The sequence below is a fragment of the Schistocerca americana genome, unplaced genomic scaffold (assembly GCF_021461395.2).
Source record: "Schistocerca americana isolate TAMUIC-IGC-003095 unplaced genomic scaffold, iqSchAmer2.1 HiC_scaffold_263, whole genome shotgun sequence".
In the NCBI taxonomy this organism is placed as follows: Eukaryota; Metazoa; Arthropoda; class Insecta; order Orthoptera; family Acrididae; genus Schistocerca; species Schistocerca americana.
The window spans coordinates 115,991-141,703 of NW_025725976.1; the positions used below are offsets into that span (position 1 = coordinate 115,991).

Below are 25,713 nucleotides of genomic sequence, written 5' to 3' on the forward strand. Positions count from 1 at the left end.
ACGGCAGCACCCGTCAGTCATCGCTGTGGACCTCAATGGTAGCGAATTGTTGTGGCAGAGTAAATCTTTGTACGCATTTTCTGGACTCTGAAATGTATTTTTCTCGAGGGCTGTGGCGATCGCAAAGAGGTGTAAGCTGTAACAGCCTCCTTAGCTCAGGGGCAGAGCACTGGTCTTGTAAACCAGGGGTCGTGAGTTCGATTCTCACAGGGGGCAGCACAATTTTAAATGGGCCAATGCAATGCTTTGAACCGAAAATTTAGCAATAGCGTGTCTTTTCGGGCCTGAGCCAAGATCACAGATGACGATAGACGAAAGACGGCAGCACCCGTCAGTCATCGCTGTGGACCTCAATGGTAGCGAATTGTTGTGGCAGAGTAAATCTTTGTACGCATTTTCTGGACTCTGAAATGTATTTTTCTCGAGGGCTGTGGCGATCGCAAAGAGGTGTAAGCTGTAACAGCCTCCTTAGCTCAGGGGCAGAGCACTGGTCTTGTAAACCAGGGGTCGTGAGTTCGATTCTCACAGGGCGCAGCACAATTTTAAATGGGCCAATGCAATGCTTTGAACCGAAAATTTCGAAATAGCGTGTCTTTTCGGGCCTGAGCCAAGATCACAGATGACGATAGACGAAAGACGGCAGCACCCGTCAGTCATCGCTGTGGACCTCAATGGTAGCGAATTGTTGTGGCAGAGTAAATCTTTGTACGCATTTTCTGGACTCTGAAATGTATTTTTCTCGAGGGCTGTGGCGATCGCAAAGAGGTGTAAGCTGTAACAGCCTCCTTAGCTCAGGGGCAGAGCACTGGTCTTGTAAACCAGGGGTCGTGAGTTCGATTCTCACAGGGGGCAGCACAATTTTAAATGGGCCAATGCAATGCTTTGAACCGAAAATTTCGAAATAGCGTGTCTTTTCGGGCCTGAGCCAAGATCACAGATGACGATAGACGAAAGACGGCAGCACCCGTCAGTCATCGCTGTGGACCTCAATGGTAGCGAATTGTTGTGGCAGAGTAAATCTTTGTACGCATTTTCTGGACTCTGAAATGTATTTTTCTCGAGGGCTGTGGCGATCGCAAAGAGGTGTAAGCTGTAACAGCCTCCTTAGCTCAGGGGCAGAGCACTGGTCTTGTAAACCAGGGGTCGTGAGTTCGATTCTCACAGGGGGCAGCACAATTTTAAATGGGCCAATGCAATGCTTTGAACCGAAAATTTCGAAATAGCGTGTCTTTTCGGGCCTGAGCCAAGATCACAGATGACGATAGACGAAAGACGGCAGCACCCGTCAGTCATCGCTGTGGACCTCAATGGTAGCGAATTGTTGTGGCAGAGTAAATCTTTGTACGCATTTTCTGGACTCTGAAATGTATTTTTCTCGAGGGCTGTGTCGATCGCAAAGAGGTGTAAGCTGTAACAGCCTCCTTAGCTCAGGGGCAGAGCACTGGTCTTGTAAACCAGGGGTCGTGAGTTCGATTCTCACAGGGGGCAGCACAATTTTAAATGGGCCAATGCAATGCTTTGAACCGAAAATTTCGAAATAGCGTGTCTTTTCGGGCCTGAGCCAAGATCACAGATGACGATAGACGAAAGACGGCAGCACCCGTCAGTCATCGCTGTGGACCTCAATGGTAGCGAATTGTTGTGGCAGAGTAAATCTTTGTACGCATTTTCTGGACTCTGAAATGTATTTTTCTCGAGGGCTGTGGCGATCGCAAAGAGGTGTAAGCTGTAACAGCCTCCTTAGCTCAGGAGCAGAGCACTGGTCTTGTAAACCAGGGGTCGTGAGTTCGATTCTCACAGGGGGCAGCACAATTTTAAATGGGCCAATGCAATGCTTTGAACCGAAAATTTCGAAATAGCGTGTCTTTTCGGGCCTGAGCCAAGATCACAGATGACGATAGACGAAAGACGGCAGCACCCGTCAGTCATCGCTGTGGACCTCAATGGTAGCGAATTGTTGTGGCAGAGTAAATCTTTGTACGCATTTTCTGGACTCTGAAATGTATTTTTCTCGAGGGCTGTGGCGATCGCAAAGAGGTGTAAGCTGTAACAGCCTCCTTAGCTCAGGGGCAGAGCACTGGTCTTGTAAACCAGGGGTCGTGAGTTCGATTCTCACAGGGGGCAGCACAATTTTAAATGGGCCAATGCAATGCTTTGAACCGAAAATTTCGAAATAGCGTGTCTTTTCGGGCCTGAGCCAAGATCACAGATGACGATAGACGAAAGACGGCAGCACCCGTCAGTCATCGCTGTGGACCTCAATGGTAGCGAATTGTTGTGGCAGAGTAAATCTTTGTACGCATTTTCTGGACTCTGAAATGTATTTTTCTCGAGGGCTGTGGCGATCGCAAAGAGGTGTAAGCTGTAACAGCCTCCTTAGCTCAGGGGCAGAGCACTGGTCTTGTAAACCAGGGGTCGTGAGTTCGATTCTCACAGGGGGCAGCACAATTTTAAATGGGCCAATGCAATGCTTTGAACCGAAAATTTCGAAATAGCGTGTCTTTTCGGGCCTGAGCCAAGATCACAGATGACGATAGACGAAAGACGGCAGCACCCGTCAGTCATCGCTGTGGACCTCAATGGTAGCGAATTGTTGTGCAGAGTAAATCTTTGTACGCATTTTCTGGACTCTGAAATGTATTTTTCTCGAGGGCTGTGGCGATCGCAAAGAGGTGTAAGCTGTAACAGCCTCCTTAGCTCAGGGGCAGAGCACTGGTCTTGTAAACCAGGGGTCGTGAGTTCGATTCTCACAGGGGGCAGCACAATTTTAAATGGGCCAATGCAATGCTTTGAACCGAAAATTTCGAAATAGCGTGTCTTTTCGGGCCTGAGCCAAGATCACAGATGACGATAGACGAAAGACGGCAGCACCCGTCAGTCATCGCTGTGGACCTCAATGGTAGCGAATTGTTGTGGCAGAGTAAATCTTTGTACGCATTTTCTGGACTCTGAAATGTATTTTTCTCGAGGGCTGTGGCGATCGCAAAGAGGTGTAAGCTGTAACAGCCTCCTTAGCTCAGGGGCAGAGCACTGGTCTTGTAAACCAGGGGTCGTGAGTTCGATTCTCACAGGGGGCAGCACAATTTTAAATGGGCCAATGCAATGCTTTGAACCGAAAATTTCGAAATAGCGTGTCTTTTCGGGCCTGAGCCAAGATCACAGATGACGATAGACGAAAGACGGCAGCACCCGTCAGTCATCGCTGTGGACCTCAATGGTAGCGAATTGTTGTGGCAGAGTAAATCTTTGTACGCATTTTCTGGACTCTGAAATGTATTTTTCTCGAGGGCTGTGGCGATCGCAAAGAGGTGTAAGCTGTAACAGCCTCCTTAGCTCAGGGGCAGAGCACTGGTATTGTAAACCAGGGGTCGTGAGTTCGATTCTCACAGGGGGCAGCACAATTTTAAATGGGCCAATGCAATGCTTTGAACCGAAAATTTAGCAATAGCGTGTCTTTTCGGGCCTGAGCCAAGATCACAGATGACGATAGACGAAAGACGGCAGCACCCGTCAGTCATCGCTGTGGACCTCAATGGTAGCGAATTGTTGTGGCAGAGTAAATCTTTGTACGCATTTTCTGGACTCTGAAATGTATTTTTCTCGAGGGCTGTGGCGATCGCAAAGAGGTGTAAGCTGTAACAGCCTCCTTAGCTCAGGGGCAGAGCACTGGTCTTGTAAACCAGGGGTCGTGAGTTCGATTCTCACAGGGCGCAGCACAATTTTAAATGGGCCAATGCAATGCTTTGAACCGAAAATTTCGAAATAGCGTGTCTTTTCGGGCCTGAGCCAAGATCACAGATGACGATAGACGAAAGACGGCAGCACCCGTCAGTCATCGCTGTGGACCTCAATGGTAGCGAATTGTTGTGGCAGAGTAAATCTTTGTACGCATTTTCTGGACTCTGAAATGTATTTTTCTCGAGGGCTGTGGCGATCGCAAAGAGGTGTAAGCTGTAACAGCCTCCTTAGCTCAGGGGCAGAGCACTGGTCTTGTAAACCAGGGGTCGTGAGTTCGATTCTCACAGGGGGCAGCACAATTTTAAATGGGCCAATGCAATGCTTTGAACCGAAAATTTCGAAATAGCGTGTCTTTTCGGGCCTGAGCCAAGATCACAGATGACGATAGACGAAAGACGGCAGCACCCGTCAGTCATCGCTGTGGACCTCAATGGTAGCGAATTGTTGTGGCAGAGTAAATCTTTGTACGCATTTTCTGGACTCTGAAATGTATTTTTCTCGAGGGCTGTGGCGATCGCAAAGAGGTGTAAGCTGTAACAGCCTCCTTAGCTCAGGGGCAGAGCACTGGTCTTGTAAACCAGGGGTCGTGAGTTCGATTCTCACAGAGGGCAGCACAATTTTAAATGGGCCAATGCAATGCTTTGAACCGAAAATTTCGAAATAGCGTGTCTTTTCGGGCCTGAGCCAAGATCACAGATGACGATAGACGAAAGACGGCAGCACCCGTCAGTCATCGCTGTGGACCTCAATGGTAGCGAATTGTTGTGGCAGAGTAAATCTTTGTACGCATTTTCTGGACTCTGAAATGTATTTTTGTCGAGGGCTGTGGCGATCGCAAAGAGGTGTAAGCTGTAACAGCCTCCTTAGCTCAGGGGCAGAGCACTGGTCTTGTAAACCAGGGGTCGTGAGTTCGATTCTCACAGGGGCAGCACAATTTTAAATGGGCCAATGCAATGCTTTGAACCGAAAATTTCGAAATAGCGTGTCTTTTCGGGCCTGAGCCAAGATCACAGATGACGATAGACGAAAGACGGCAGCACCCGTCAGTCATCGCTGTGGACCTCAATGGTAGCGAATTGTTGTGGCAGAGTAAATCTTTGTACGCATTTTCTGGACTCTGAAATGTATTTTTCTCGAGGGCTGTGGCGATCGCAAAGAGGTGTAAGCTGTAACAGCCTCCTTAGCTCAGGGGCAGAGCACTGGTCTTGTAAACCAGGGGTCGTGAGTTCGATTCTCACAGGGGGCAGCACAATTTTAAATGGGCCAATGCAATGCTTTGAACCGAAAATTTCGAAATAGCGTGTCTTTTCGGGCCTGAGCCAAGATCACAGATGACGATAGACGAAAGACGGCAGCACCCGTCAGTCATCGCTGTGGACCTCAATGGTAGCGAATTGTTGTGGCAGAGTAAATCTTTGTACGCATTTTCTGGACTCTGAAATGTATTTTTGTCGAGGGCTGTGGCGATCGCAAAGAGGTGTAAGCTGTAACAGCCTCCTTAGCTCAGGGGCAGAGCACTGGTCTTGTAAACCAGGGGTCGTGAGTTCGATTCTCACAGGGGGCAGCACAATTTTAAATGGGCCAATGCAATGCTTTGAACCGAAAATTTCGAAATAGCGTGTCTTTTCGGGCCTGAGCCAAGATCACAGATGACGATAGACGAAAGACGGCAGCACCCGTCAGTCATCGCTGTGGACCTCAATGGTAGCGAATTGTTGTGGCAGAGTAAATCTTTGTACGCATTTTCTGGACTCTGAAATGTATTTTTCTCGAGGGCTGTGGCGATCGCAAAGAGGTGTAAGCTGTAACAGCCTCCTTAGCTCAGGGGCAGAGCACTGGTCTTGTAAACCAGGGGTCGTGAGTTCGATTCTCACAGGGGGCAGCACAATTTTAAATGGGCCAATGCAATGCTTTGAACCGAAAATTTCGAAATAGCGTGTCTTTTCGGGCCTGAGCCAAGATCACAGATGACGATAGACGAAAGACGGCAGCACCCGTCAGTCATCGCTGTGGACCTCAATGGTAGCGAATTGTTGTGGCAGAGTAAATCTTTGTACGCATTTTCTGGACTCTGAAATGTATTTTTCTCGAGGGCTGTGGCGATCGCAAAGAGGTGTAAGCTGTAACAGCCTCCTTAGCTCAGGGGCAGAGCACTGGTCTTGTAAACCAGGGGTCGTGAGTTCGATTCTCACAGGGGGCAGCACAATTTTAAATGGGCCAATGCAATGCTTTGAACCGAAAATTTCGAAATAGCGTGTCTTTTCGGGCCTGAGCCAAGATCACAGATGACGATAGACGAAAGACGGCAGCACCCGTCAGTCATCGCTGTGGACCTCAATGGTAGCGAATTGTTGTGGCAGAGTAAATCTTTGTACGCATTTTCTGGACTCTGAAATGTATTTTTCTCGAGGGCTGTGGCGATCGCAAAGAGGTGTAAGCTGTAACAGCCTCCTTAGCTCAGGGGCAGAGCACTGGTCTTGTAAACCAGGGGTCGTGAGTTCGATTCTCACAGGGGGCAGCACAATTTTAAATGGGCCAATGCAATGCTTTGAACCGAAAATTTCGAAATAGCGTGTCTTTTCGGGCCTGAGCCAAGTTCACAGATGACGATAGACGAAAGACGGCAGCACCTGTCAGTCATCGCTGTGGACCTCAATGGTAGCGAATTGTTGTGGCAGAGTAAATCTTTGTACGCATTTTCTGGACTCTGAAATGTATTTTTCTCGAGGGCTGTGGCGATCGCAAAGAGGTGTAAGCTGTAACAGCCTCCTTAGCTCAGGGGCAGAGCACTGGTCTTGTAAACCACGGGTCGTGAGTTCGATTCTCACAGGGGGCAGCACAATTTTAAATGGGCCAATGCAATGCTTTGAACCGAAAATTTCGAAATAGCGTGTCTTTTCGGGCCTGAGCCAAGATCACAGATGACGATAGACGAAAGACGGCAGCACCCGTCAGTCATCGCTGTGGACCTCAATGGTAGCGAATTGTTGTGGCAGAGTAAATCTTTGTACGCATTTTCTGGACTCTGAAATGTATTTTTCTCGAGGGCTGTGGCGATCGCAAAGAGGTGTAAGCTGTAACAGCCTCCTTAGCTCAGGGGCAGAGCACTGGTCTTGTAAACCAGGGGTCGTGAGTTCGATTCTCACAGGGGGCAGCACAATTTTAAATGGGCCAATGCAATGCTTTGAACCGAAAATTTCGAAATAGCGTGTCTTTTCGGGCCTGAGCCAAGATCACAGATGACGATAGACGAAAGACGGCAGCACCCGTCAGTCATCGCTGTGGACCTCAATGGTAGCGAATTGTTGTGGCAGAGTAAATCTTTGTACGCATTTTCTGGACTCTGAAATGTATTTTTCTCGAGGGCTGTGGCGATCGCAAAGAGGTGTAAGCTGTAACAGCCTCCTTAGCTCAGGGGCAGAGCACTGGTCTTGTAAACCACGGGTCGTGAGTTCGATTCTCACAGGGGGCAGCACAATTTTAAATATGCCAATGCAATGCTTTGAACCGAAAATTTCGAAATAGCGTGTCTTTTCGGGCCTGAGCCAAGATCACAGATGACGATAGACGAAAGAAGGCAGCACCCGTCAGTCATCGCTGTGGACCTCAATGGTAGCGAATTGTTGTGGCAGAGTAAATCTTTGTACGCATTTTCTGGACTCTGAAATGTATTTTTCTCGAGGGCTGTGGCGATCGCAAAGAGGTGTAAGCTGTAACAGCCTCCTTAGCTCAGGGGCAGAGCACTGGTCTTGTAAACCAGGGGTCGTGAGTTCGATTCTCACAGGGGGCAGCACAATTTTAAATGGGCCAATGCAATGCTTTGAACCGAAAATTTCGAAATAGCGTGTCTTTTCGGGCCTGAGCCAAGATCACAGATGACGATAGACGAAAGACGGCAGCACCCGTCAGTCATCGCTGTGGACCTCAATGGTAGCGAATTGTTGTGGCAGAGTAAATCTTTGTACGCATTTTCTGGACTCTGAAATGTATTTTTCTCGAGGGCTGTGGCGATCGCAAAGAGGTGTAAGCTGTAACAGCCTCCTTAGCTCAGGGGCAGAGCACTGGTCTTGTAAACCAGGGGTCGTGAGTTCGATTCTCACAGGGGGCAGCACAATTTTAAATGGGCCAATGCAATGCTTTGTACCGAAAATTTCGAAATAGCGTGTCTTTTCGGGCCTGAGCCAAGATCACAGATGACGATAGACAAAAGACGGCAGCACCCGTCAGTCATCGCTGTGGACCTCAATGGTAGCGAATTGTTGTGGCAGAGTAAATCTTTGTACGCATTTTCTGGACTCTGAAATGTATTTTTCTCGAGGGCTGTGGCGATCGCAAAGAGGTGTAAGCTGTAACAGCCTCCTTAGCTCAGGGGCAGAGCACTGGTCTTGTAAACCAGGGGTCGTGAGTTCGATTCTCACAGGGGGCAGCGCAATTTTAAATGGGCCAATGCAATGCTTTGAACCGAAAATTTCGAAATAGCGTGTCTTTTCGGGCCTGAGCCAAGATCACAGATGACGATAGACGAAAGACGGCAGCACCCGTCAGTCATCGCTGTGGACCTCAATGGTAGCGAATTGTTGTGGCAGAGTAAATCTTTGTACGCATTTTCTGGACTCTGAAATGTATTTTTCTCGAGGGCTGTGGCGATCGCAAAGAGGTGTAAGCTGTAACAGCCTCCTTAGCTCAGGGGCAGAGCACTGGTCTTGTAAACCAGGGGTCGTGAGTTCGATTCTCACAGGGGGCAGCACAATTTTAAATGGGCCAATGCAATGCTTTGAACCGAAAATTTCGAAATAGCGTGTCTTTTCGGGCCTGAGCCAAGATCACAGATGACGATAGACGAAAGACGGCAGCACCCGTCAGTCATCGCTGTGGACCTCAATGGTAGCGAATTGTTGTGGCAGAGTAAATCTTTGTACGCATTTTCTGGACTCTGAAATGTATTTTTCTCGAGGGCTGTGGCGATCGCAAAGAGGTGTAAGCTGTAACAGCCTCCTTAGCTCAGGGGCAGAGCACTGGTCTTGTAAACCAGGGGTCGTGAGTTCGATTCTCACAGGGGGCAGCACAATTTTAAATGGGCCAATGCAATGCTTTGAACCGAAAATTTCGAAATAGCGTGTCTTTTCGGGCCTGAGCCAAGATCACAGATGACGATAGACGAAAGACGGCAGCACCCGTCAGTCATCGCTGTGGACCTCAATGGTAGCGAATTGTTGTGGCAGAGTAAATCTTTGTACGCATTTTCTGGACTCTGAAATGTATTTTTCTCGAGGGCTGTGGCGATCGCAAAGAGGTGTAAGCTGTAACAGCCTCCTTAGCTCAGGGGCAGAGCACTGGTCTTGTAAACCAGGGGTCGTGAGTTCGATTCTCACAGGGGGCAGCACAATTTTAAATGGGCCAATGCAATGCTTTGAACCGAAAATTTCGAAATAGCGTGTCTTTTCGGGCCTGAGCCAAGATCACAGATGACGATAGACGAAAGACGGCAGCACCCGTCAGTCATCGCTGTGGACCTCAATGGTAGCGAATTGTTGTGGCAGAGTAAATCTTTGTACGCATTTTCTGGACTCTGAAATGTATTTTTCTCGAGGGCTGTGGCGATCGCAAAGAGGTGTAAGCTGTAACAGCCTCCTTAGCTCAGGGGCAGAGCACTGGTCTTGTAAACCAGGGGTCGTGAGTTCGATTCTCACAGGGCGCAGCACAATTTTAAATGGGCCAATGCAATGCTTTGAACCGAAAATTTCGAAATAGCGTGTCTTTTCGGGCCTGAGCCAAGATCACAGATGACGATAGACGAAAGACGGCAGCACCCGTCAGTCATCGCTGTGGACCTCAATGGTAGCGAATTGTTGTGGCAGAGTAAATCTTTGTACGCATTTTCTGGACTCTGAAATGTATTTTTCTCGAGGGCTGTGGCGATCGCAAAGAGGTGTAAGCTGTAACAGCCTCCTTAGCTCAGGGGCAGAGCACTGGTCTTGTAAACCAGGGGTCGTGAGTTCGATTCTCACAGGGGGCAGCACAATTTTAAATGGGCCAATGCAATGCTTTGAACCGAAAATTTCGAAATAGCGTGTCTTTTCGGGCCTGAGCCAAGATCACAGATGACGATAGACGAAAGACGGCAGCACCCGTCAGTCATCGCTGTGGACCTCAATGGTAGCGAATTGTTGTGGCAGAGTAAATCTTTGTACGCATTTTCTGGACTCTGAAATGTATTTTTCTCGAGGGCTGTGGCAATCGCAAAGAGGTGTAAGCTGTAACAGCCTCCTTAGCTCAGGGGCAGAGCACTGGTCTTGTAAACCAGGGGTCGTGAGTTCGATTCTCACAGGGGGCAGCACAATTTTAAATGGGCCAATGCAATGCTTTGAACCGAAAATTTCGAAATAGCGTGTCTTTTCGGGCCTGAGCCAAGATCACAGATGACGATAGACGAAAGACGGCAGCACCCGTCAGTCATCGCTGTGGACCTCAATGGTAGCGAATTGTTGTGGCAGAGTAAATCTTTGTACGCATTTTCTGGACTCTGAAATGTATTTTTCTCGAGGGCTGTGGCGATCGCAAAGAGGTGTAAGCTGTAACAGCCTCCTTAGCTCAGGGGCAGAGCACTGGTCTTGTAAACCAGGGGTCGTGAGTTCGATTCTCACAGGGGGCAGCACAATTTTAAATGGGCCAATGCAATGCTTTGAACCGAAAATTTCGAAATAGCGTGTCTTTTCGGGCCTGAGCCAAGATCACAGATGACGATAGACGAAAGACGGCAGCACCCGTCAGTCATCGCTGTGGACCTCAATGGTAGCGAATTGTTGTGGCAGAGTAAATCTTTGTACGCATTTTCTGGACTCGGAAATGTATTTTTCTCGAGGGCTGTGGCGATCGCAAAGAGGTGTAAGCTGTAACAGCCTCCTTAGCTCAGGGGCAGAGCACTGGTCTTGTAAACCAGGGGTCGTGAGTTCGATTCTCACAGGGGGCAGCACAATTTTAAATGGGCCAATGCAATGCTTTGAACCGAAAATTTCGAAATAGCGTGTCTTTTCGGGCCTGAGCCAAGATCACAGATGACGATAGACGAAAGACGGCAGCACCCGTCAGTCATCGCTGTGGACCTCAATGGTAGCGAATTGTTGTGGCAGAGTAAATCTTTGTACGCATTTTCTGGACTCTGAAATGTATTTTTCTCGAGGGCTGTGGCGATCGCAAAGAGGTGTAAGCTGTAACAGCCTCCTTAGCTCAGGGGCAGAGCACTGGTCTTGTAAACCAGGGGTCGTGAGTTCGATTCTCACAGGGGGCAGCACAATTTTAAATGGGCCAATGCAATGCTTTGAACCGAAAATTTCGAAATAGCGTGTCTTTTCGGGCCTGAGCCAAGATCACAGATGACGATAGACGAAAGACGGCAGCACCCGTCAGTCATCGCTGTGGACCTCAATGGTAGCGAATTGTTGTGGCAGAGTAAATCTTTGTACGCATTTTCTGGACTCTGAAATGTATTTTTCTCGAGGGCTGTGGCGATCGCAAAGAGGTGTAAGCTGTAACAGCCTCCTTAGCTCAGGGGCAGAGCACTGGTCTTGTAAACCAGGGGTCGTGAGTTCGATTCTCACAGGGGGTAGCACAATTTTAAATGGGCCAATGCAATGCTTTGAACCGAAAATTTCGAAATAGCGTGTCTTTTCGGGCCTGAGCCAAGATCACAGATGACGATAGACGAAAGACGGCAGCACCCGTCAGTCATCGCTGTGGACCTCAATGGTAGCGAATTGTTGTGGCAGAGTAAATCTTTGTACGCATTTTCTGGACTCTGAAATGTATTTTTGTCGAGGGCTGTGGCGATCGCAAAGAGGTGTAAGCTGTAACAGCCTCCTTAGCTCAGGGGCAGAGCACTGGTCTTGTAAACCAGGGGTCGTGAGTTCGATTCTCACAGGGGGCAGCACAATTTTAAATGGGCCAATGCAATGCTTTGAACCGAAAATTTCGAAATAGCGTGTCTTTTCGGGCCTGAGCCAAGATCACAGATGACGATAGACGAAAGACGGCAGCACCCGTCAGTCATCGCTGTGGACCTCAATGGTAGCGAATTGTTGTGGCAGAGTAAATCTTTGTACGCATTTTCTGGACTCTGAAATGTATTTTTCTCGAGGGCTGTGGCGATCGCAAAGAGGTGTAAGCTGTAACAGCCTCCTTAGCTCAGGGGCAGAGCACTGGTCTTGTAAACCAGGGGTCGTGAGTTCGATTCTCACAGGGGGCAGCACAATTTTAAATGGGCCAATGCAATGCTTTGAACCGAAAATTTCGAAATAGCGTGTCTTTTCGGGCCTGAGCCAAGATCACAGATGACGATAGACGAAAGACGGCAGCACCCGTCAGTCATCGCTGTGGACCTCAATGGTAGCGAATTGTTGTGGCAGAGTAAATCTTTGTACGCATTTTCTGGACTCTGAAATGTATTTTTCTCGAGGGCTGTGGCGATCGCAAAGAGGTGTAAGCTGTAACAGCCTCCTTAGCTCAGGGGCAGAGCACTGGTCTTGTAAACCAGGGGTCGTGAGTTCGATTCTCACAGGGGGCAGCGCAATTTTAAATGGGCCAATGCAATGCTTTGAACCGAAAATTTCGAAATAGCGTGTCTTTTCGGGCCTGAGCCAAGATCACAGATGACGATAGACGAAAGACGGCAGCACCCGTCAGTCATCGCTGTGGACCTCAATGGTAGCGAATTGTTGTGGCAGAGTAAATCTTTGTACGCATTTTCTGGACTCTGAAATGTATTTTTCTCGAGGGCTGTGGCGATCGCAAAGAGGTGTAAGCTGTAACAGCCTCCTTAGCTCAGGGGCAGAGCACTGGTCTTGTAAACCACGGGTCGTGAGTTCGATTCTCACAGGGGGCAGCACAATTTTAAATGGGCCAATGCAATGCTTTGAACCGAAAATTTCGAAATAGCGTGTCTTTTCGGGCCTGAGCCAAGATCACAGATGACGATAGACGAAAGACGGCAGCACCCGTCAGTCATCGCTGTGGACCTCAATGGTAGCGAATTGTTGTGGCAGAGTAAATCTTTGTACGCATTTTCTGGACTCTGAAATGTATTTTTCTCGAGGGCTGTGGCGATCGCAAAGAGGTGTAAGCTGTAACAGCCTCCTTAGCTCAGGGGCAGAGCACTGGTCTTGTAAACCAGGGGTCGTGAGTTCGATTCTCACAGGGGGCAGCACAATTTTAAATGGGCCAATGCAATGCTTTGAACCGAAAATTTCGAAATAGCGTGTCTTTTCGGGCCTGAGCCAAGATCACAGATGACGATAGACGAAAGACGGCAGCACCCGTCAGTCATCGCTGTGGACCTCAATGGTAGCGAATTGTTGTGGCAGAGTAAATCTTTGTACGCATTTTCTGGACTCTGAAATGTATTTTTCTCGAGGGCTGTGGCGATCGCAAAGAGGTGTAAGCTGTAACAGCCTCCTTAGCTCAGGGGCAGAGCACTGGTCTTGTAAACCAGGGGTCGTGAGTTCGATTCTCACAGGGGGCAGCACAATTTTAAATGGGCCAATGCAATGCTTTGAACCGAAAATTTCGAAATAGCGTGTCTTTTCGGGCCTGAGCCAAGATCACAGATGACGATAGACGAAAGACGGCAGCACCCGTCAGTCATCGCTGTGGACCTCAATGGTAGCGAATTGTTGTGGCAGAGTAAATCTTTGTACGCATTTTCTGGACTCTGAAATGTATTTTTCTCGAGGGCTGTGGCGATCGCAAAGAGGTGTAAGCTGTAACAGCCTCCTTAGCTCAGGGGCAGAGCACTGGTCTTGTAAACCAGGGGTCGTGAGTTCGATTCTCACAGGGGGCAGCACAATTTTAAATGGGCCAATGCAATGCTTTGAACCGAAAATTTCGAAATAGCGTGTCTTTTCGGGCCTGAGCCAAGATCACAGATGACGATAGACGAAAGACGGCAGCACCCGTCAGTCATCGCTGTGGACCTCAATGGTAGCGAATTGTTGTGGCAGAGTAAATCTTTGTACGCATTTTCTGGACTCTGAAATGTATTTTTCTCGAGGGCTGTGGCGATCGCAAAGAGGTGTAAGCTGTAACAGCCTCCTTAGCTCAGGGGCAGAGCACTGGTCTTGTAAACCAGGGGTCGTGAGTTCGATTCTCACAGGGGGCAGCGCAATTTTAAATGGGCCAATGCAATGCTTTGAACCGAAAATTTCGAAATAGCGTGTCTTTTCGGGCCTGAGCCAAGATCACAGATGACGATAGACGAAAGACGGCAGCACCCGTCAGTCATCGCTGTGGACCTCAATGGTAGCGAATTGTTGTGGCAGAGTAAATCTTTGTACGCATTTTCTGGACTCTGAAATGTATTTTTCTCGAGGGCTGTGGCGATCGCAAAGAGGTGTAAGCTGTAACAGCCTCCTTAGCTCAGGGGCAGAGCACTGGTCTTGTAAACCACGGGTCGTGAGTTCGATTCTCACAGGGGGCAGCACAATTTTAAATGGGCCAATGCAATGCTTTGAACCGAAAATTTCGAAATAGCGTGTCTTTTCGGGCCTGAGCCAAGATCACAGATGACGATAGACGAAAGACGGCAGCACCCGTCAGTCATCGCTGTGGACCTCAATGGTAGCGAATTGTTGTGGCAGAGTAAATCTTTGTACGCATTTTCTGGACTCTGAAATGTATTTTTCTCGAGGGCTGTGGCGATCGCAAAGAGGTGTAAGCTGTAACAGCCTCCTTAGCTCAGGGGCAGAGCACTGGTCTTGTAAACCAGGGGTCGTGAGTTCGATTCTCACAGGGGGCAGCACAATTTTAAATGGGCCAATGCAATGCTTTGAACCGAAAATTTCGAAATAGCGTGTCTTTTCGGGCCTGAGCCAAGATCACAGATGACGATAGACGAAAGACGGCAGCACCCGTCAGTCATCGCTGTGGACCTCAATGGTAGCGAATTGTTGTGGCAGAGTAAATCTTTGTACGCATTTTCTGGACTCTGAAATGTATTTTTCTCGAGGGCTGTGGCGATCGCAAAGAGGTGTAAGCTGTAACAGCCTCCTTAGCTCAGGGGCAGAGCACTGGTCTTGTAAACCAGGGGTCGTGAGTTCGATTCTCACAGGGGGCAGCACAATTTTAAATGGGCCAATGCAATGCTTTGAACCGAAAATTTCGAAATAGCGTGTCTTTTCGGGCCTGAGCCAAGATCACAGATGACGATAGACGAAAGACGGCAGCACCCGTCAGTCATCGCTGTGGACCTCAATGGTAGCGAATTGTTGTGGCAGAGTAAATATTTGTACGCATTTTCTGGACTCTGAAATGTATTTTTCTCGAGGGCTGTGGCGATCGCAAAGAGGTGTAAGCTGTAACAGCCTCCTTAGCTCAGGGGCAGAGCACTGGTCTTGTAAACCAGGGGTCGTGAGTTCGATTCTCACAGGGGGCAGCACAATTTTAAATGGGCCAATGCAATGCTTTGAACCGAAAATTTCGAAATAGCGTGTCTTTTCGGGCCTGAGCCAAGATCACAGATGACGATAGACGAAAGACGGCAGCACCCGTCAGTCATCGCTGTGGACCTCAATGGTAGCGAATTGTTGTGGCAAAGTAAATCTTTGTACGCATTTTCTGGACTCTGAAATGTATTTTTCTCGAGGGCTGTGGCGATCGCAAAGAGGTGTAAGCTGTAACAGCCTCCTTAGCTCAGGGGCAGAGCACTGGTCTTGTAAACCAGGGGTCGTGAGTTCGATTCTCACAGGGGGCAGCACAATTTTAAATGGGCCAATGCAATGCTTTGAACCGAAAATTTCGAAATAGCGTGTCTTTTCGGGCCTGAGCCAAGATCACAGATGACGATAGACGAAAGACGGCAGCACCCGTCAGTCATCGCTGTGGACCTCAATGGTAGCGAATTGTTGTGGCAGAGTAAATCTTTGTACGCATTTTCTGGACTCTGAAATGTATTTTTCTCGAGGGCTGTGGCGATCGCAAAGAGGTGTAAGCTGTAACAGCCTCCTTAGCTCAGGGGCAGAGCACTGGTCTTGTAAACCAGGGGTCGTGAGTTCGATTCTCACAGGGGGCAGCACAATTTTAAATGGGCCAATGCAATGCTTTGAACCGAAAATTTCGAAATAGCGTGTCTTTTCGGGCCTGAGCCAAGATCACAGATGACGATAGACGAAAGACGGCAGCACCCGTCAGTCATCGCTGTGGACCTCAATGGTAGCGAATTGTTGTGGCAGAGTAAATCTTTGTACGCATTTTCTGGACTCTGAAATGTATTTTTCTCGAGGGCTGTGGCGATCGCAAAGAGGTGTAAGCTGTAACAGCCTCCTTAGCTCAGGGGCAGAGCACTGGTCTTGTAAACCAGGGGTCGTGAGTTCGATTCTCACAGGGGGCAGCACAATTTTAAATGGGCCAATGCAATGCTTTGAACCGAAAATTTCGAAATAGCGTGTCTTTTCGGGCCTGAGCCAAGATCACAGATGACGATAGACGAAAGACGGCAGCACCCGTCAGTCATCGCTGTGGACCTCAATGGTAGCGAATTGTTGTGGCAGAGTAAATCTTTGTACGCATTTTCTGGACTCTGAAATGTATTTTTCTCGAGGGCTGTGGCGATCGCAAAGAGGTGTAAGCTGTAACAGCCTCCTTAGCTCAGGGGCAGAGCACTGGTCTTGTAAACCAGGGGTCGTGAGTTCGATTCTCACAGGGGGCAGCACAATTTTAAATGGGCCAATGCAATGCTTTGAACCGAAAATTTCGAAATAGCGTGTCTTTTCGGGCCTGAGCCAAGATCACAGATGACGATAGACGAAAGACGGCAGCACCCGTCAGTCATCGCTGTGGACCTCAATGGTAGCGAATTGTTGTGGCAGAGTAAATCTTTGTACGCATTTTCTGGACTCTGAAATGTATTTTTCTCGAGGGCTGTGGCGATCGCAAAGAGGTGTAAGCTGTAACAGCCTCCTTAGCTCAGGGGCAGAGCACTGGTCTTGTAAACCAGGGGTCGTGAGTTCGATTCTCACAGGGGGCAGCACAATTTTAAATGGGCCAATGCAATGCTTTGAACCGAAAATTTCGAAATAGCGTGTCTTTTCGGGCCTGAGCCAAGATCACAGATGACGATAGACGAAAGACGGCAGCACCCGTCAGTCATCGCTGTGGACCTCAATGGTAGCGAATTGTTGTGGCAGAGTAAATCTTTGTACGCATTTTCTGGACTCTGAAATGTATTTTTCTCGAGGGCTGTGGCGATCGCAAAGAGGTGTAAGCTGTAACAGCCTCCTTAGCTCAGGGGCAGAGCACTGGTCTTGTAAACCAGGGGTCGTGAGTTCGATTCTCACAGGGGGCAGCACAATTTTAAATGGGCCAATGCAATGCTTTGAAACGAAAATTTCGAAATAGCGTGTCTTTTCGGGCCTGAGCCAAGATCACAGATGACGATAGACGAAAGACGGCAGCACCCGTCAGTCATCGCTGTGGACCTCAATGGTAGCGAATTGTTGTGGCAGAGTAAATCTTTGTACGCATTTTCTGGACTCTGAAATGTATTTTTCTCGAGGGCTGTGGCGATCGCAAAGAGGTGTAAGCTGTAACAGCCTCCTTAGCTCAGGGGCAGAGCACTGGTCTTGTAAACCAGGGGTCGTGAGTTCGATTCTCACAGGGGGCAGCACAATTTTAAATGGGCCAATGCAATGCTTTGAACCGAAAATTTCGAAATAGCGTGTCTTTTCGGGCCTGAGCCAAGATCACAGATGACGATAGACGAAAGACGGCAGCACCCGTCAGTCATCGCTGTGGACCTCAATGGTAGCGAATTGTTGTGGCAGAGTAAATCTTTGTACGCATTTTCTGGACTCTGAAATGTATTTTTCTCGAGGGCTGTGGCGATCGCAAAGAGGTGTAAGCTGTAACAGCCTCCTTAGCTCAGGGGCAGAGCACTGGTCTTGTAAACCAGGGGTCGTGAGTTCGATTCTCACAGGGGGCAGCACAATTTTAAATGGGCCAATGCAATGCTTTGAACCGAAAATTTCGAAATAGCGTGTCTTTTCGGGCCTGAGCCAAGATCACAGATGACGATAGACGAAAGACGGCAGCACCCGTCAGTCATCGCTGTGGACCTCAATGGTAGCGAATTGTTGTGGCAGAGTAAATCTTTGTACGCATTTTCTGGACTCTGAAATGTATTTTTCTCGAGGGCTGTGGCGATCGCAAAGAGGTGTAAGCTGTAACAGCCTCCTTAGCTCAGGGGCGAGTGGCATAGATGTAGTTGCTGCATTGAAGTCTTTGCAAATGACGCCCTCAAAAAGTTTTTTGGGAAATGCAAAGGAGGAAATATTCGTGTATTTAAGGTCTCTATAGAGAATGAGCAACTCTCTTTGGCAAAATTTAAAGAGGCAGTTGGAACATGGCAAGAAGATTTTGACAACTGTATTCTTCCTCTTGTCGAAGATGAGCAGCCATCATACATATTATACAGGTTGGACTCAAAAAATACATCTGGCTATGAATGGTTACTTATTAGCTGGTCACCAGACAACTCTCCTATCCGCCAGAAGATGCTTTATGCATCAACAAAAGCCACACTTAAACAAGAATTCGGTAGTGGACAGATAAAAGAAGAACTTCATGGTACAACTTTGGAAGACATTACATTAAATGGCTTTATGCGTCATAAACAAGCTGCAAAGGAGCCAGCGCCTTTGACAACAGCCGAAGAAGAATTAGCAGAACTCAAACGCACTGAAGTTGGTGTTAGTGTTGATGCCAGACACCAGACTTTGTCAGGAGTCGCCTTTCCTATCACAAAAGAAGCTCGCCAAGCCATTTGTGGAATGCTTGATGACACATATAACTATGTACAGTTAAGGATAGATCTCGATGAAGAAAAGATACATCTTGCCAGTGCTGGAAACGTTCCTGTAGCTAAATTAAGCCAGAAAGTTCCTACTGATAGTGCCCGCTATCACTTATATAATTTCAAGCACACTCATGAAGGTGATTACATGGAAACCATAGTGTTCATATATTCAATGCCAGGGTACTCGTGTTCAATAAAGGAGAGAATGTTGTATTCAAGCTGCAAAGGTCCTCTCCTGGAAACGATTGAGACAGAAATTGGTCTCTCAGTAACAAAGAAGATGGAAATAGATGGTGGGGATGAGCTCACAGAAGCTGCGTTGTATGATGCGATTCATCCAAAAACAAATCTTCACCAGCCAAAATTTGCAAAACCAAAGGGCCCACCAAATCGTGGAGCTAAGAGATTAACTCGAACCCAGCAAGCTGAGTAACATTCACATCGGGCAGCATGGTTATGCTGCCTGTCAGGAAGTGATGGTTCTGCTGGACCACATGAAGTGTGAAAGTTGACATGGTCGAACTGCTTCAAAACTATCATGCTAATATTTGCGGAAAAGCCTTGAAAAAATATTTTTTTCTGTGAACAGTATTTTTGATAATGTAACAAGCTGATTACGTATAAAATATTTGTGTGTGTGAATGTAATGATGCATATATTTCTGTGATATTATTCAGAAGGCACTAAAGTAAATTATGATTGCAATTATTCTCCTTATGGGAACATCAGTACGTTAATACTGAAAAAAATATAATAGTGGTACCTTATTTATTATGTAAATATTTAAGCTTTTAAACTTTCTTTATAAATATTTTATCAGTCTTTAAAGATAGGCAAAAAAGTTATATTTATTATATTGTAGCTTCTGCTTTATTCAAAATAAAACTGTTTCTGAAGAAAAAAAAAAAAAAAAAAAAAGGGGCAGAGCACTGGTCTTGTAAACCAGGGGTCGTGAGTTCGATTCTCACAGGGGGCAGCACAATTTTAAATGGGCCAATGCAATGCTTTGAACCGAAAATTTCGAAATAGCGTGTCTTTTCGGGCCTGAGCCAAGATCACAGATGACGATAGACGAAAGACGGCAGCACCCGTCAGTCATCGCTGTGGACCTCAATGGTAGCGAATTGTTGTGGCAGAGTAAATCTTTGTACGCATTTTCTGGACTCTGAAATGTATTTTTCTCGAGGGCTGTGGCGATCGCAAAGAGGTGTAAGCTGTAACAGCCTCCTTAGCTCAGGGGCAGAGCACTGGTCTTGTAAACCAGGGGTCGTGAGTTCGATTCTCACAGGGAGCAGCACAATTTTAAATGGGCCAATGCAATGCTTTGAACCGAAAATTTCGAAATAGCGTGTCTTTTCGGGCCTGAGCCAAGATCACAGATGACGATAGACGAAAGACGGCAGCACCCGTCAGTCATCGCTGTGGACCTCAATGGTAGCGAATTGTTGTGGCAGAGTAAATCTTTGTACGCATTTTCTGGACTCTGAAATGTATTTTTCTCGAGGGCTGTGGCGATCGCAAAGAGGTGTAAGCTGTAACAGCCTCCTTAGCTCAGGGGCAGAGCACTGGTCTTGTAAACCAGGGGTCGTGAGTTCGATTCTCACAGGGGGCAGCACAATTTTAAATGGGCCAATGCAATGCTTTGAACCGAAAATTTCGAAATAGCGTGTCTTTTCGGGCCTGAGCCAAGATCACAGATGACGATAGACGAAAGACGGCAGCACCCGTCAGTCATCGCTGTGGACCTCAATGGTAGCGAATTGTTGTGGCAGAGTAAATCTTTGTACGCATTTTCTGGACTCTGAAATGTATTTTTCTCGAGGGCTGTGGCGATCGCAAAGAGGTGTAAGCTGTAACAGCCTCCTTAGCTCAGGGGCAGAGCACTGGTCTTGTAAACCAGGGGTCGTGAGTTCGATTCTCACAGGGGGCAGCACAATTTTAAATGGGCCAATGCAATGCTTTGAACCGAAAATTTCGAAATAGCGTGTCTTTTCGGGCCTGAGCCAAGATCACAGATGACGATAGACGAAAGACGGCAGCACCCGTCAGTCATCGCTGTGGACCTCAATGGTAGCGAATTGTTGTGGCAGAGTAAATCTTTGTACGCATTTTCTGGACTCTGAAATGTATTTTTCTCGAGGGCTGTGGCGATCGCAAAGAGGTGTAAGCTGTAACAGCCTCCTTAGCTCAGGGGCAGAGCACTGGTCTTGTAAACCAGGGGTCGTGAGTTCGATTCTCACAGGGGGCAGCACAATTTTAAATGGGCCAATGCAATGCTTTGAACCGAAAATTTCGAAATAGCGTGTCTTTTCGGGCCTGAGCCAAGATCACAGATGACGATAGACGAAAGACGGCAGCACCCGTCAGTCATCGCTGTGGACCTCAATGGTAGCGAATTGTTGTGGCAGAGTAAATCTTTGTACGCATTTTCTGGACTCTGAAATGTATTTTTCTCGAGGGCTGTGGCGATCGCAAAGAGGTGTAAGCTGTAACAGCCTCCTTAGCTCAGGGGCAGAGCACTGGTCTTGTAAACCAGGGGTCGTGAGTTCGATTCTCACGGGGGGCAGCACAATTTTAAATGGGCCAATGCAATGCTTTGAACCGAAAATTTCGAAATAGCGTGTCTTTTCGGGCCTGAGCCAAGATCACAGATGACGATAGACGAAAGACGGCAGCACCCGTCAGTCATCGCTGTGGACCTCAATGGTAGCGAATTGTTGTGGCAGAGTAAATCTTTGTACGCATTTTCTGGACTCTGAAATGTATTTTTCTCGAGGGCTGTGGCGATCGCAAAGAGGTGTAAGCTGTAACAGCCTCCTTAGCTCAGGGGCAGAGCACTGGTCTTGTAAACCAGGGGTCGTGAGTTCGATTCGCACAGGGGGCAGCACAATTTTAAATGGGCCAATGCAATGCTTTGAACCGAAAATTTCGAAATAGCGTGTCTTTTCGGGCCTGAGCCAAGATCACAGATGACGATAGACGAAAGACGGCAGCACCCGTCAGTCATCGCTGTGGACCTCAATGGTAGCGAATTGTTGTGGCAGAGTAAATCTTTGTACGCATTTTCTGGACTCTGAAATGTATTTTTCTCGAGGGCTGTGGCGATCGCAAAGAGGTGTAAGCTGTAACAGCCTCCTTAGCTCAGGGGCAGAGCACTGGTCTTGTAAACCAGGGGTCGTGAGTTCGATTCTCACAGGGGGCAGCACAATTTTAAATGGGCCAATGCAATGCTTTGAAACGAAAATTTCGAAATAGCGTGTCTTTTCGGGCCTGAGCCAAGATCACAGATGACGATAGACGAAAGACGGCAGCACCCGTCAGTCATCGCTGTGGACCTCAATGGTAGCGAATTGTTGTGGCAGAGTAAATCTTTGTACGCATTTTCTGGACTCTGAAATGTATTTTTCTCGAGGGCTGTGGCGATCGCAAAGAGGTGTAAGCTGTAACAGCCTCCTTAGCTCAGGGGCAGAGCACTGGTCTTGTAAACCAGGGGTCGTGAGTTCGATTCTCACAGGGGGCAGCACAATTTTAAATGGGCCAATGCAATGCTTTGAACCGAAAATTTCGAAATAGCGTGTCTTTTCGGGCCTGAGCCAAGATCACAGATGACGATAGACGAAAGACGGCAGCACCCGTCAGTCATCGCTGTGGACCTCAATGGTAGCGAATTGTTGTGGCAGAGTAAATCTTTGTACGCATTTTCTGGACTCTGAAATGTATTTTTCTCGAGGGCTGTGGCGATCGCAAAGAGGTGTAAGCTGTAACAGCCTCCTTAGCTCAGGGGCAGAGCACTGGTCTTGTAAACCAGGGGTCGTGAGTTCGATTCTCACAGGGGGCAGCACAATTTTAAATGGGCCAATGCAATGCTTTGAACCGAAAATTTCGAAATAGCGTGTCTTTTCGGGCCTGAGCCAAGATCACAGATGACGATAGACGAAAGACGGCAGCACCCGTCAGTCATCGCTGTGGACCTCAATGGTAGCGAATTGTTGTGGCAGAGTAAATCTTTGTACGCATTTTCTGGACTCTGAAATGTATTTTTGTCGAGGGCTGTGGCGATCGCAAAGAGGTGTAAGCTGTAACAGCCTCCTTAGCTCAGGGGCAGAGCACTGGTCTTGTAAACCAGGGGTCGTGAGTTCGATTCTCACAGGGGGCAGCACAATTTTAAATGGGCCAATGCAATGCTTTGAACCGAAAATTTCGAAATAGCGTGTCTTTTCGGGCCTGAGCCAAGATCACAGATGACGATAGACGAAAGACGGCAGCACCCGTCAGTCATCGCTGTGGACCTCAATGGTAGCGAATTGTTGTGGCAGAGTAAATCTTTGTACGCATTTTCTGGACTCTGAAATGTATTTTTCTCGAGGGCTGTGGCGATCGCAAAGAGGTGTAACCTGTAACAGCCTCCTTAGCTCAGGGGCAGAGCACTGGTCTTGTAAACCAGGGGTCGTGAGTTCGATTCTCACAGGGGGCAGCACAATTTTAAATGGGCCAATGCAATGCTTTGAACCGAAAATTTCGAAATAGCGTGTCTTTTCGGGCCTGAGCCAAGATCACAGATGACGATAGACGAAAGACGGCAGCACCCGTCAGTCATCGCTGTGGACCTCAATGGTAGCGAATTGTTGTGGCAGAGTAAATCTTTGTACGCATTTTCTGGACTCTGAAATGTATTTTTCTCGAGGGCTGTGGCGATCGCAAAGAGGTGTAAGCTGTAACAGCCTCCTTAGCTCAGGGGCAGAGCACTGGTCTTGTAAACCAGGGGTCGTGAGTTCGATTCTCACAGGGGGCAGCACAATTTTAAATGGGCCAATGCAATGCTTTGAACCGAAAATTTCGAAATAGCGTGTCTTTTCGGGCCTGAGCCAAGATCACAGATGACGATAGACGAAAGACGGCAGCACCCGTCAGTCATCGCTGTGGACCTCAATGGTAGCGAATTGTTGTGGCAGAGTAAATCTTTGTACGCATTTTCTGGACTCTGAAATGTATTTTTCTCGAGGGCTGTGGCGATCGCAAAGAGGTGTAAGCTGTAACAGCCTCCTTAGCTCAGGGGCAGAGCACTGGTCTTGTAAACCAGGGGTCGTGAGTTCGATTCTCACAGGGGGCAGCACAATTTTAAATGGGCCAATGCAATGCTTTGAACCGAAAATTTCGAAATAGCGTGTCTTTTCGGGCCTGAGCCAAGATCACAGATGACGATAGACGAAAGACGGCAGCACCCGTCAGTCATCGCTGTGGACCTCAATGGTAGCGAATTGTTGTGGCAGAGTAAATCTTTGTACGCATTTTCTGGACTCTGAAATGTATTTTTCTCGAGGGCTGTGGCGATCGCAAAGAGGTGTCAGCTGTAACAGCCTCCTTAGCTCAGGGGCAGAGCACTGGTCTTGTAAACCAGGGGCCGTGAGTTCCATTCTCACAGGGGGCAGCACAATTTTAAATGGGCCAATGCAATGCTTTGAACCGAAAATTACGAAATAGCGTGTCTTTTCGGGCCTGAGCCAAGATCACAGATGACGATAGACGAAAGACGGCAGCACCCGTCAGTCATCGCTGTGGACCTCAGTGGTAGCGAATTGTTGTGGCAGAGTAAATCTTTGTACGCATTTTCTGGACTCTGAAATGTATTTTTCTCGAGGGCTGTGGCGATCGCAAAGAGGTGTAAGCTGTAACAGCCTCCTTAGCTCAGGGGCAGAGCACTGGTCTTGTAAACCAGGGGTCGTGAGTTCGATTCTCACAGGGGGCAGCACAATTTTAAATGGGCCAATGCAATGCTTTGAACCGAAAATTTCGAAATAGCGTGTCTTTTCGGGCCTGAGCCAAGATCACAGATGACGATAGACGAAAGACGGCAGCACCCGTCAGTCATCGCTGTGGACCTCAATGGTAGCGAATTGTTGTGGCAGAGTAAATCTTTGTACGCATTTTCTGGACTCTGAAATGTATTTTTCTCGAGGGCTGTGGCGATCGCAAAGAGGTGCAAGCTGTAACAGCCTCCTTAGCTCAGGGGCAGAGCACTGGTCTTGTAAACCAGGGGTCGTGAGTTCGATTCTCACAGGGGGCAGCACAATTTTAAATGGGCCAATGCAATGCTTTGAACCGAAAATTTCGAAATAGCGTGTCTTTTCGGGCCTGAGCCAAGATCACAGATGACGATAGACGAAAGACGGCAGCACCCGTCAGTCATCGCTGTGGACCTCAATGGTAGCGAATTGTTGTGGCAGAGTAAATCTTTGTACGCATTTTCTGGACTCTGAAATGTATTTTTCTCGAGGGCTGTGGCGATCGCAAAGAGGTGTCAGCTGTAACAGCCTCCTTAGCTCAGGGGCAGAGCACTGGTCTTGTAAACCAGGGGCCGTGAGTTCCATTCTCACAGGGGGCAGCACAATTTTAAATGGGCCAATGCAATGCTTTGAACCGAAAATTTCGAAATAGCGTGTCTTTTCGGGCCTGAGCCAAGATCACAGATGACGATAGACGAAAGACGGCAGCACCCGTCAGTCATCGCTGTGGACCTCAATGGTAGCGAATTGTTGTGGCAGAGTAAATCTTTGTACGCATTTTCTGGACTCTGAAATGTATTTTTCTCGAGGGCTGTGGCGATCGCAAAGAGGTGTAAGCTGTAACAGCCTCCTTAGCTCAGGGGCAGAGCACTGGTCTTGTAAACCAGGGGTCGTGAGTTCGATTCTCACAGGGGGCAGCACAATTTTAAATGGGCCAATGCAATGCTTTGAACCGAAAATTTCGAAATAGCGTGTCTTTTCGGGCCTGAGCCAAGATCACAGATGACGATAGACGAAAGACGGCAGCACCCGTCAGTCATCGCTGTGGACCTCAATGGTAGCGAATTATTGTGGCAGAGTAAATCTTTGTACGCATTTTCTGGACTCTGAAATGTATTTTTCTCGAGGGCTGTGGCGATCGCAAAGAGGTGTCAGCTGTAACAGCCTCCTTAGCTCAGGGGCAGAGCACTGGTCTTGTAAACCAGGGGCCGTGAGTTCCATTCTCACAGGGGGCAGCACAATTTTAAATGGGCCAATGCAATGCTTTGAACCGAAAATTTCGAAATAGCGTGTCTTTTCGGGCCTGAGCCAAGATCACAGATGACGATAGACGAAAGACGGCAGCACCCGTCA

General features: G+C 48.0%; 1 protein-coding gene and 75 non-coding genes across 76 annotated transcripts in view; all 76 read left to right on the plus strand.

The window, feature by feature from the left end:
• LOC124576703 (twinfilin-like) overlaps window positions 1-19,406 on the plus strand; it is a 48,780-nt gene extending 29,374 nt beyond the window's left edge. The window contains exon 2 of the mRNA XM_047131214.1: window positions 18,001-19,406. Within this exon, the coding sequence (XP_046987170.1) occupies window positions 18,001-19,010 (1,010 nt within the window). The 3' untranslated portion in view covers window positions 19,011-19,406. The remainder of the gene's footprint in view (window positions 1-18,000) is intronic.
• On the plus strand, window positions 145-216 carry Trnat-ugu. Its single transcript has one exon. It is a non-coding gene; the product is annotated as a tRNA-Thr (tRNA).
• On the plus strand, window positions 463-534 carry Trnat-ugu. Its single transcript has one exon. It is a non-coding gene; the product is annotated as a tRNA-Thr (tRNA).
• Window positions 781-852, plus strand: Trnat-ugu. Its single transcript has one exon. It is a non-coding gene; the product is annotated as a tRNA-Thr (tRNA).
• Window positions 1,099-1,170, plus strand: Trnat-ugu. The gene has a single exon. It is a non-coding gene; the product is annotated as a tRNA-Thr (tRNA).
• On the plus strand, window positions 1,417-1,488 carry Trnat-ugu. Its single transcript has one exon. It is a non-coding gene; the product is annotated as a tRNA-Thr (tRNA).
• Trnat-ugu lies at window positions 1,735-1,806 on the plus strand. Its single transcript has one exon. It is a non-coding gene; the product is annotated as a tRNA-Thr (tRNA).
• Trnat-ugu lies at window positions 2,053-2,124 on the plus strand. Its single transcript has one exon. It is a non-coding gene; the product is annotated as a tRNA-Thr (tRNA).
• Trnat-ugu lies at window positions 2,371-2,442 on the plus strand. The gene has a single exon. It is a non-coding gene; the product is annotated as a tRNA-Thr (tRNA).
• Window positions 2,688-2,759, plus strand: Trnat-ugu. The gene has a single exon. It is a non-coding gene; the product is annotated as a tRNA-Thr (tRNA).
• Trnat-ugu lies at window positions 3,006-3,077 on the plus strand. The gene has a single exon. It is a non-coding gene; the product is annotated as a tRNA-Thr (tRNA).
• Window positions 3,324-3,395, plus strand: Trnat-ugu. The gene has a single exon. It is a non-coding gene; the product is annotated as a tRNA-Thr (tRNA).
• Trnat-ugu lies at window positions 3,642-3,713 on the plus strand. Its single transcript has one exon. It is a non-coding gene; the product is annotated as a tRNA-Thr (tRNA).
• On the plus strand, window positions 3,960-4,031 carry Trnat-ugu. The gene has a single exon. It is a non-coding gene; the product is annotated as a tRNA-Thr (tRNA).
• Trnat-ugu lies at window positions 4,278-4,349 on the plus strand. The gene has a single exon. It is a non-coding gene; the product is annotated as a tRNA-Thr (tRNA).
• On the plus strand, window positions 4,596-4,669 carry Trnat-ugu. Its single transcript has one exon. It is a non-coding gene; the product is annotated as a tRNA-Thr (tRNA).
• Window positions 4,913-4,984, plus strand: Trnat-ugu. Its single transcript has one exon. It is a non-coding gene; the product is annotated as a tRNA-Thr (tRNA).
• Trnat-ugu lies at window positions 5,231-5,302 on the plus strand. Its single transcript has one exon. It is a non-coding gene; the product is annotated as a tRNA-Thr (tRNA).
• On the plus strand, window positions 5,549-5,620 carry Trnat-ugu. Its single transcript has one exon. It is a non-coding gene; the product is annotated as a tRNA-Thr (tRNA).
• Trnat-ugu lies at window positions 5,867-5,938 on the plus strand. The gene has a single exon. It is a non-coding gene; the product is annotated as a tRNA-Thr (tRNA).
• On the plus strand, window positions 6,185-6,256 carry Trnat-ugu. The gene has a single exon. It is a non-coding gene; the product is annotated as a tRNA-Thr (tRNA).
• Trnat-ugu lies at window positions 6,503-6,574 on the plus strand. Its single transcript has one exon. It is a non-coding gene; the product is annotated as a tRNA-Thr (tRNA).
• On the plus strand, window positions 6,821-6,892 carry Trnat-ugu. The gene has a single exon. It is a non-coding gene; the product is annotated as a tRNA-Thr (tRNA).
• Window positions 7,139-7,210, plus strand: Trnat-ugu. Its single transcript has one exon. It is a non-coding gene; the product is annotated as a tRNA-Thr (tRNA).
• Window positions 7,457-7,528, plus strand: Trnat-ugu. The gene has a single exon. It is a non-coding gene; the product is annotated as a tRNA-Thr (tRNA).
• Window positions 7,775-7,846, plus strand: Trnat-ugu. The gene has a single exon. It is a non-coding gene; the product is annotated as a tRNA-Thr (tRNA).
• Window positions 8,093-8,164, plus strand: Trnat-ugu. The gene has a single exon. It is a non-coding gene; the product is annotated as a tRNA-Thr (tRNA).
• On the plus strand, window positions 8,411-8,482 carry Trnat-ugu. Its single transcript has one exon. It is a non-coding gene; the product is annotated as a tRNA-Thr (tRNA).
• Trnat-ugu lies at window positions 8,729-8,800 on the plus strand. The gene has a single exon. It is a non-coding gene; the product is annotated as a tRNA-Thr (tRNA).
• Trnat-ugu lies at window positions 9,047-9,118 on the plus strand. The gene has a single exon. It is a non-coding gene; the product is annotated as a tRNA-Thr (tRNA).
• Trnat-ugu lies at window positions 9,365-9,436 on the plus strand. The gene has a single exon. It is a non-coding gene; the product is annotated as a tRNA-Thr (tRNA).
• On the plus strand, window positions 9,683-9,754 carry Trnat-ugu. Its single transcript has one exon. It is a non-coding gene; the product is annotated as a tRNA-Thr (tRNA).
• On the plus strand, window positions 10,001-10,072 carry Trnat-ugu. Its single transcript has one exon. It is a non-coding gene; the product is annotated as a tRNA-Thr (tRNA).
• On the plus strand, window positions 10,319-10,390 carry Trnat-ugu. The gene has a single exon. It is a non-coding gene; the product is annotated as a tRNA-Thr (tRNA).
• Trnat-ugu lies at window positions 10,637-10,708 on the plus strand. Its single transcript has one exon. It is a non-coding gene; the product is annotated as a tRNA-Thr (tRNA).
• Trnat-ugu lies at window positions 10,955-11,026 on the plus strand. Its single transcript has one exon. It is a non-coding gene; the product is annotated as a tRNA-Thr (tRNA).
• Trnat-ugu lies at window positions 11,273-11,344 on the plus strand. The gene has a single exon. It is a non-coding gene; the product is annotated as a tRNA-Thr (tRNA).
• Trnat-ugu lies at window positions 11,591-11,662 on the plus strand. The gene has a single exon. It is a non-coding gene; the product is annotated as a tRNA-Thr (tRNA).
• Window positions 11,909-11,980, plus strand: Trnat-ugu. Its single transcript has one exon. It is a non-coding gene; the product is annotated as a tRNA-Thr (tRNA).
• Trnat-ugu lies at window positions 12,227-12,298 on the plus strand. The gene has a single exon. It is a non-coding gene; the product is annotated as a tRNA-Thr (tRNA).
• On the plus strand, window positions 12,545-12,616 carry Trnat-ugu. Its single transcript has one exon. It is a non-coding gene; the product is annotated as a tRNA-Thr (tRNA).
• Trnat-ugu lies at window positions 12,863-12,934 on the plus strand. Its single transcript has one exon. It is a non-coding gene; the product is annotated as a tRNA-Thr (tRNA).
• On the plus strand, window positions 13,181-13,252 carry Trnat-ugu. The gene has a single exon. It is a non-coding gene; the product is annotated as a tRNA-Thr (tRNA).
• Trnat-ugu lies at window positions 13,499-13,570 on the plus strand. The gene has a single exon. It is a non-coding gene; the product is annotated as a tRNA-Thr (tRNA).
• On the plus strand, window positions 13,817-13,888 carry Trnat-ugu. Its single transcript has one exon. It is a non-coding gene; the product is annotated as a tRNA-Thr (tRNA).
• Window positions 14,135-14,206, plus strand: Trnat-ugu. Its single transcript has one exon. It is a non-coding gene; the product is annotated as a tRNA-Thr (tRNA).
• Trnat-ugu lies at window positions 14,453-14,524 on the plus strand. Its single transcript has one exon. It is a non-coding gene; the product is annotated as a tRNA-Thr (tRNA).
• Window positions 14,771-14,842, plus strand: Trnat-ugu. The gene has a single exon. It is a non-coding gene; the product is annotated as a tRNA-Thr (tRNA).
• On the plus strand, window positions 15,089-15,160 carry Trnat-ugu. Its single transcript has one exon. It is a non-coding gene; the product is annotated as a tRNA-Thr (tRNA).
• On the plus strand, window positions 15,407-15,478 carry Trnat-ugu. The gene has a single exon. It is a non-coding gene; the product is annotated as a tRNA-Thr (tRNA).
• On the plus strand, window positions 15,725-15,796 carry Trnat-ugu. The gene has a single exon. It is a non-coding gene; the product is annotated as a tRNA-Thr (tRNA).
• Window positions 16,043-16,114, plus strand: Trnat-ugu. Its single transcript has one exon. It is a non-coding gene; the product is annotated as a tRNA-Thr (tRNA).
• Trnat-ugu lies at window positions 16,361-16,432 on the plus strand. Its single transcript has one exon. It is a non-coding gene; the product is annotated as a tRNA-Thr (tRNA).
• Trnat-ugu lies at window positions 16,679-16,750 on the plus strand. The gene has a single exon. It is a non-coding gene; the product is annotated as a tRNA-Thr (tRNA).
• Window positions 16,997-17,068, plus strand: Trnat-ugu. The gene has a single exon. It is a non-coding gene; the product is annotated as a tRNA-Thr (tRNA).
• Trnat-ugu lies at window positions 17,315-17,386 on the plus strand. Its single transcript has one exon. It is a non-coding gene; the product is annotated as a tRNA-Thr (tRNA).
• Trnat-ugu lies at window positions 17,633-17,704 on the plus strand. Its single transcript has one exon. It is a non-coding gene; the product is annotated as a tRNA-Thr (tRNA).
• A 393-nt stretch (window positions 19,407-19,799) lies between the features above and the next one.
• Trnat-ugu lies at window positions 19,800-19,871 on the plus strand. Its single transcript has one exon. It is a non-coding gene; the product is annotated as a tRNA-Thr (tRNA).
• A 246-nt stretch (window positions 19,872-20,117) lies between these two features.
• Trnat-ugu lies at window positions 20,118-20,189 on the plus strand. The gene has a single exon. It is a non-coding gene; the product is annotated as a tRNA-Thr (tRNA).
• Window positions 20,190-20,435: 246 nt separating this feature from the next.
• On the plus strand, window positions 20,436-20,507 carry Trnat-ugu. The gene has a single exon. It is a non-coding gene; the product is annotated as a tRNA-Thr (tRNA).
• A 246-nt stretch (window positions 20,508-20,753) lies between these two features.
• Trnat-ugu lies at window positions 20,754-20,825 on the plus strand. Its single transcript has one exon. It is a non-coding gene; the product is annotated as a tRNA-Thr (tRNA).
• Window positions 20,826-21,071: 246 nt separating this feature from the next.
• On the plus strand, window positions 21,072-21,143 carry Trnat-ugu. Its single transcript has one exon. It is a non-coding gene; the product is annotated as a tRNA-Thr (tRNA).
• A 246-nt stretch (window positions 21,144-21,389) lies between these two features.
• Window positions 21,390-21,461, plus strand: Trnat-ugu. Its single transcript has one exon. It is a non-coding gene; the product is annotated as a tRNA-Thr (tRNA).
• Window positions 21,462-21,707: 246 nt separating this feature from the next.
• On the plus strand, window positions 21,708-21,779 carry Trnat-ugu. The gene has a single exon. It is a non-coding gene; the product is annotated as a tRNA-Thr (tRNA).
• A 246-nt stretch (window positions 21,780-22,025) lies between these two features.
• Window positions 22,026-22,097, plus strand: Trnat-ugu. The gene has a single exon. It is a non-coding gene; the product is annotated as a tRNA-Thr (tRNA).
• Window positions 22,098-22,343: 246 nt separating this feature from the next.
• Window positions 22,344-22,415, plus strand: Trnat-ugu. The gene has a single exon. It is a non-coding gene; the product is annotated as a tRNA-Thr (tRNA).
• Window positions 22,416-22,661: 246 nt separating this feature from the next.
• Window positions 22,662-22,733, plus strand: Trnat-ugu. Its single transcript has one exon. It is a non-coding gene; the product is annotated as a tRNA-Thr (tRNA).
• Window positions 22,734-22,979: 246 nt separating this feature from the next.
• On the plus strand, window positions 22,980-23,051 carry Trnat-ugu. The gene has a single exon. It is a non-coding gene; the product is annotated as a tRNA-Thr (tRNA).
• Window positions 23,052-23,297: 246 nt separating this feature from the next.
• Window positions 23,298-23,369, plus strand: Trnat-ugu. The gene has a single exon. It is a non-coding gene; the product is annotated as a tRNA-Thr (tRNA).
• A 246-nt stretch (window positions 23,370-23,615) lies between these two features.
• On the plus strand, window positions 23,616-23,687 carry Trnat-ugu. Its single transcript has one exon. It is a non-coding gene; the product is annotated as a tRNA-Thr (tRNA).
• Window positions 23,688-23,933: 246 nt separating this feature from the next.
• Trnat-ugu lies at window positions 23,934-24,005 on the plus strand. The gene has a single exon. It is a non-coding gene; the product is annotated as a tRNA-Thr (tRNA).
• A 246-nt stretch (window positions 24,006-24,251) lies between these two features.
• Window positions 24,252-24,323, plus strand: Trnat-ugu. The gene has a single exon. It is a non-coding gene; the product is annotated as a tRNA-Thr (tRNA).
• A 246-nt stretch (window positions 24,324-24,569) lies between these two features.
• On the plus strand, window positions 24,570-24,641 carry Trnat-ugu. Its single transcript has one exon. It is a non-coding gene; the product is annotated as a tRNA-Thr (tRNA).
• A 246-nt stretch (window positions 24,642-24,887) lies between these two features.
• Window positions 24,888-24,959, plus strand: Trnat-ugu. The gene has a single exon. It is a non-coding gene; the product is annotated as a tRNA-Thr (tRNA).
• Window positions 24,960-25,205: 246 nt separating this feature from the next.
• Trnat-ugu lies at window positions 25,206-25,277 on the plus strand. Its single transcript has one exon. It is a non-coding gene; the product is annotated as a tRNA-Thr (tRNA).
• A 246-nt stretch (window positions 25,278-25,523) lies between these two features.
• Window positions 25,524-25,595, plus strand: Trnat-ugu. Its single transcript has one exon. It is a non-coding gene; the product is annotated as a tRNA-Thr (tRNA).
• The last annotated feature ends 118 nt before the right edge of the window (window positions 25,596-25,713 follow it).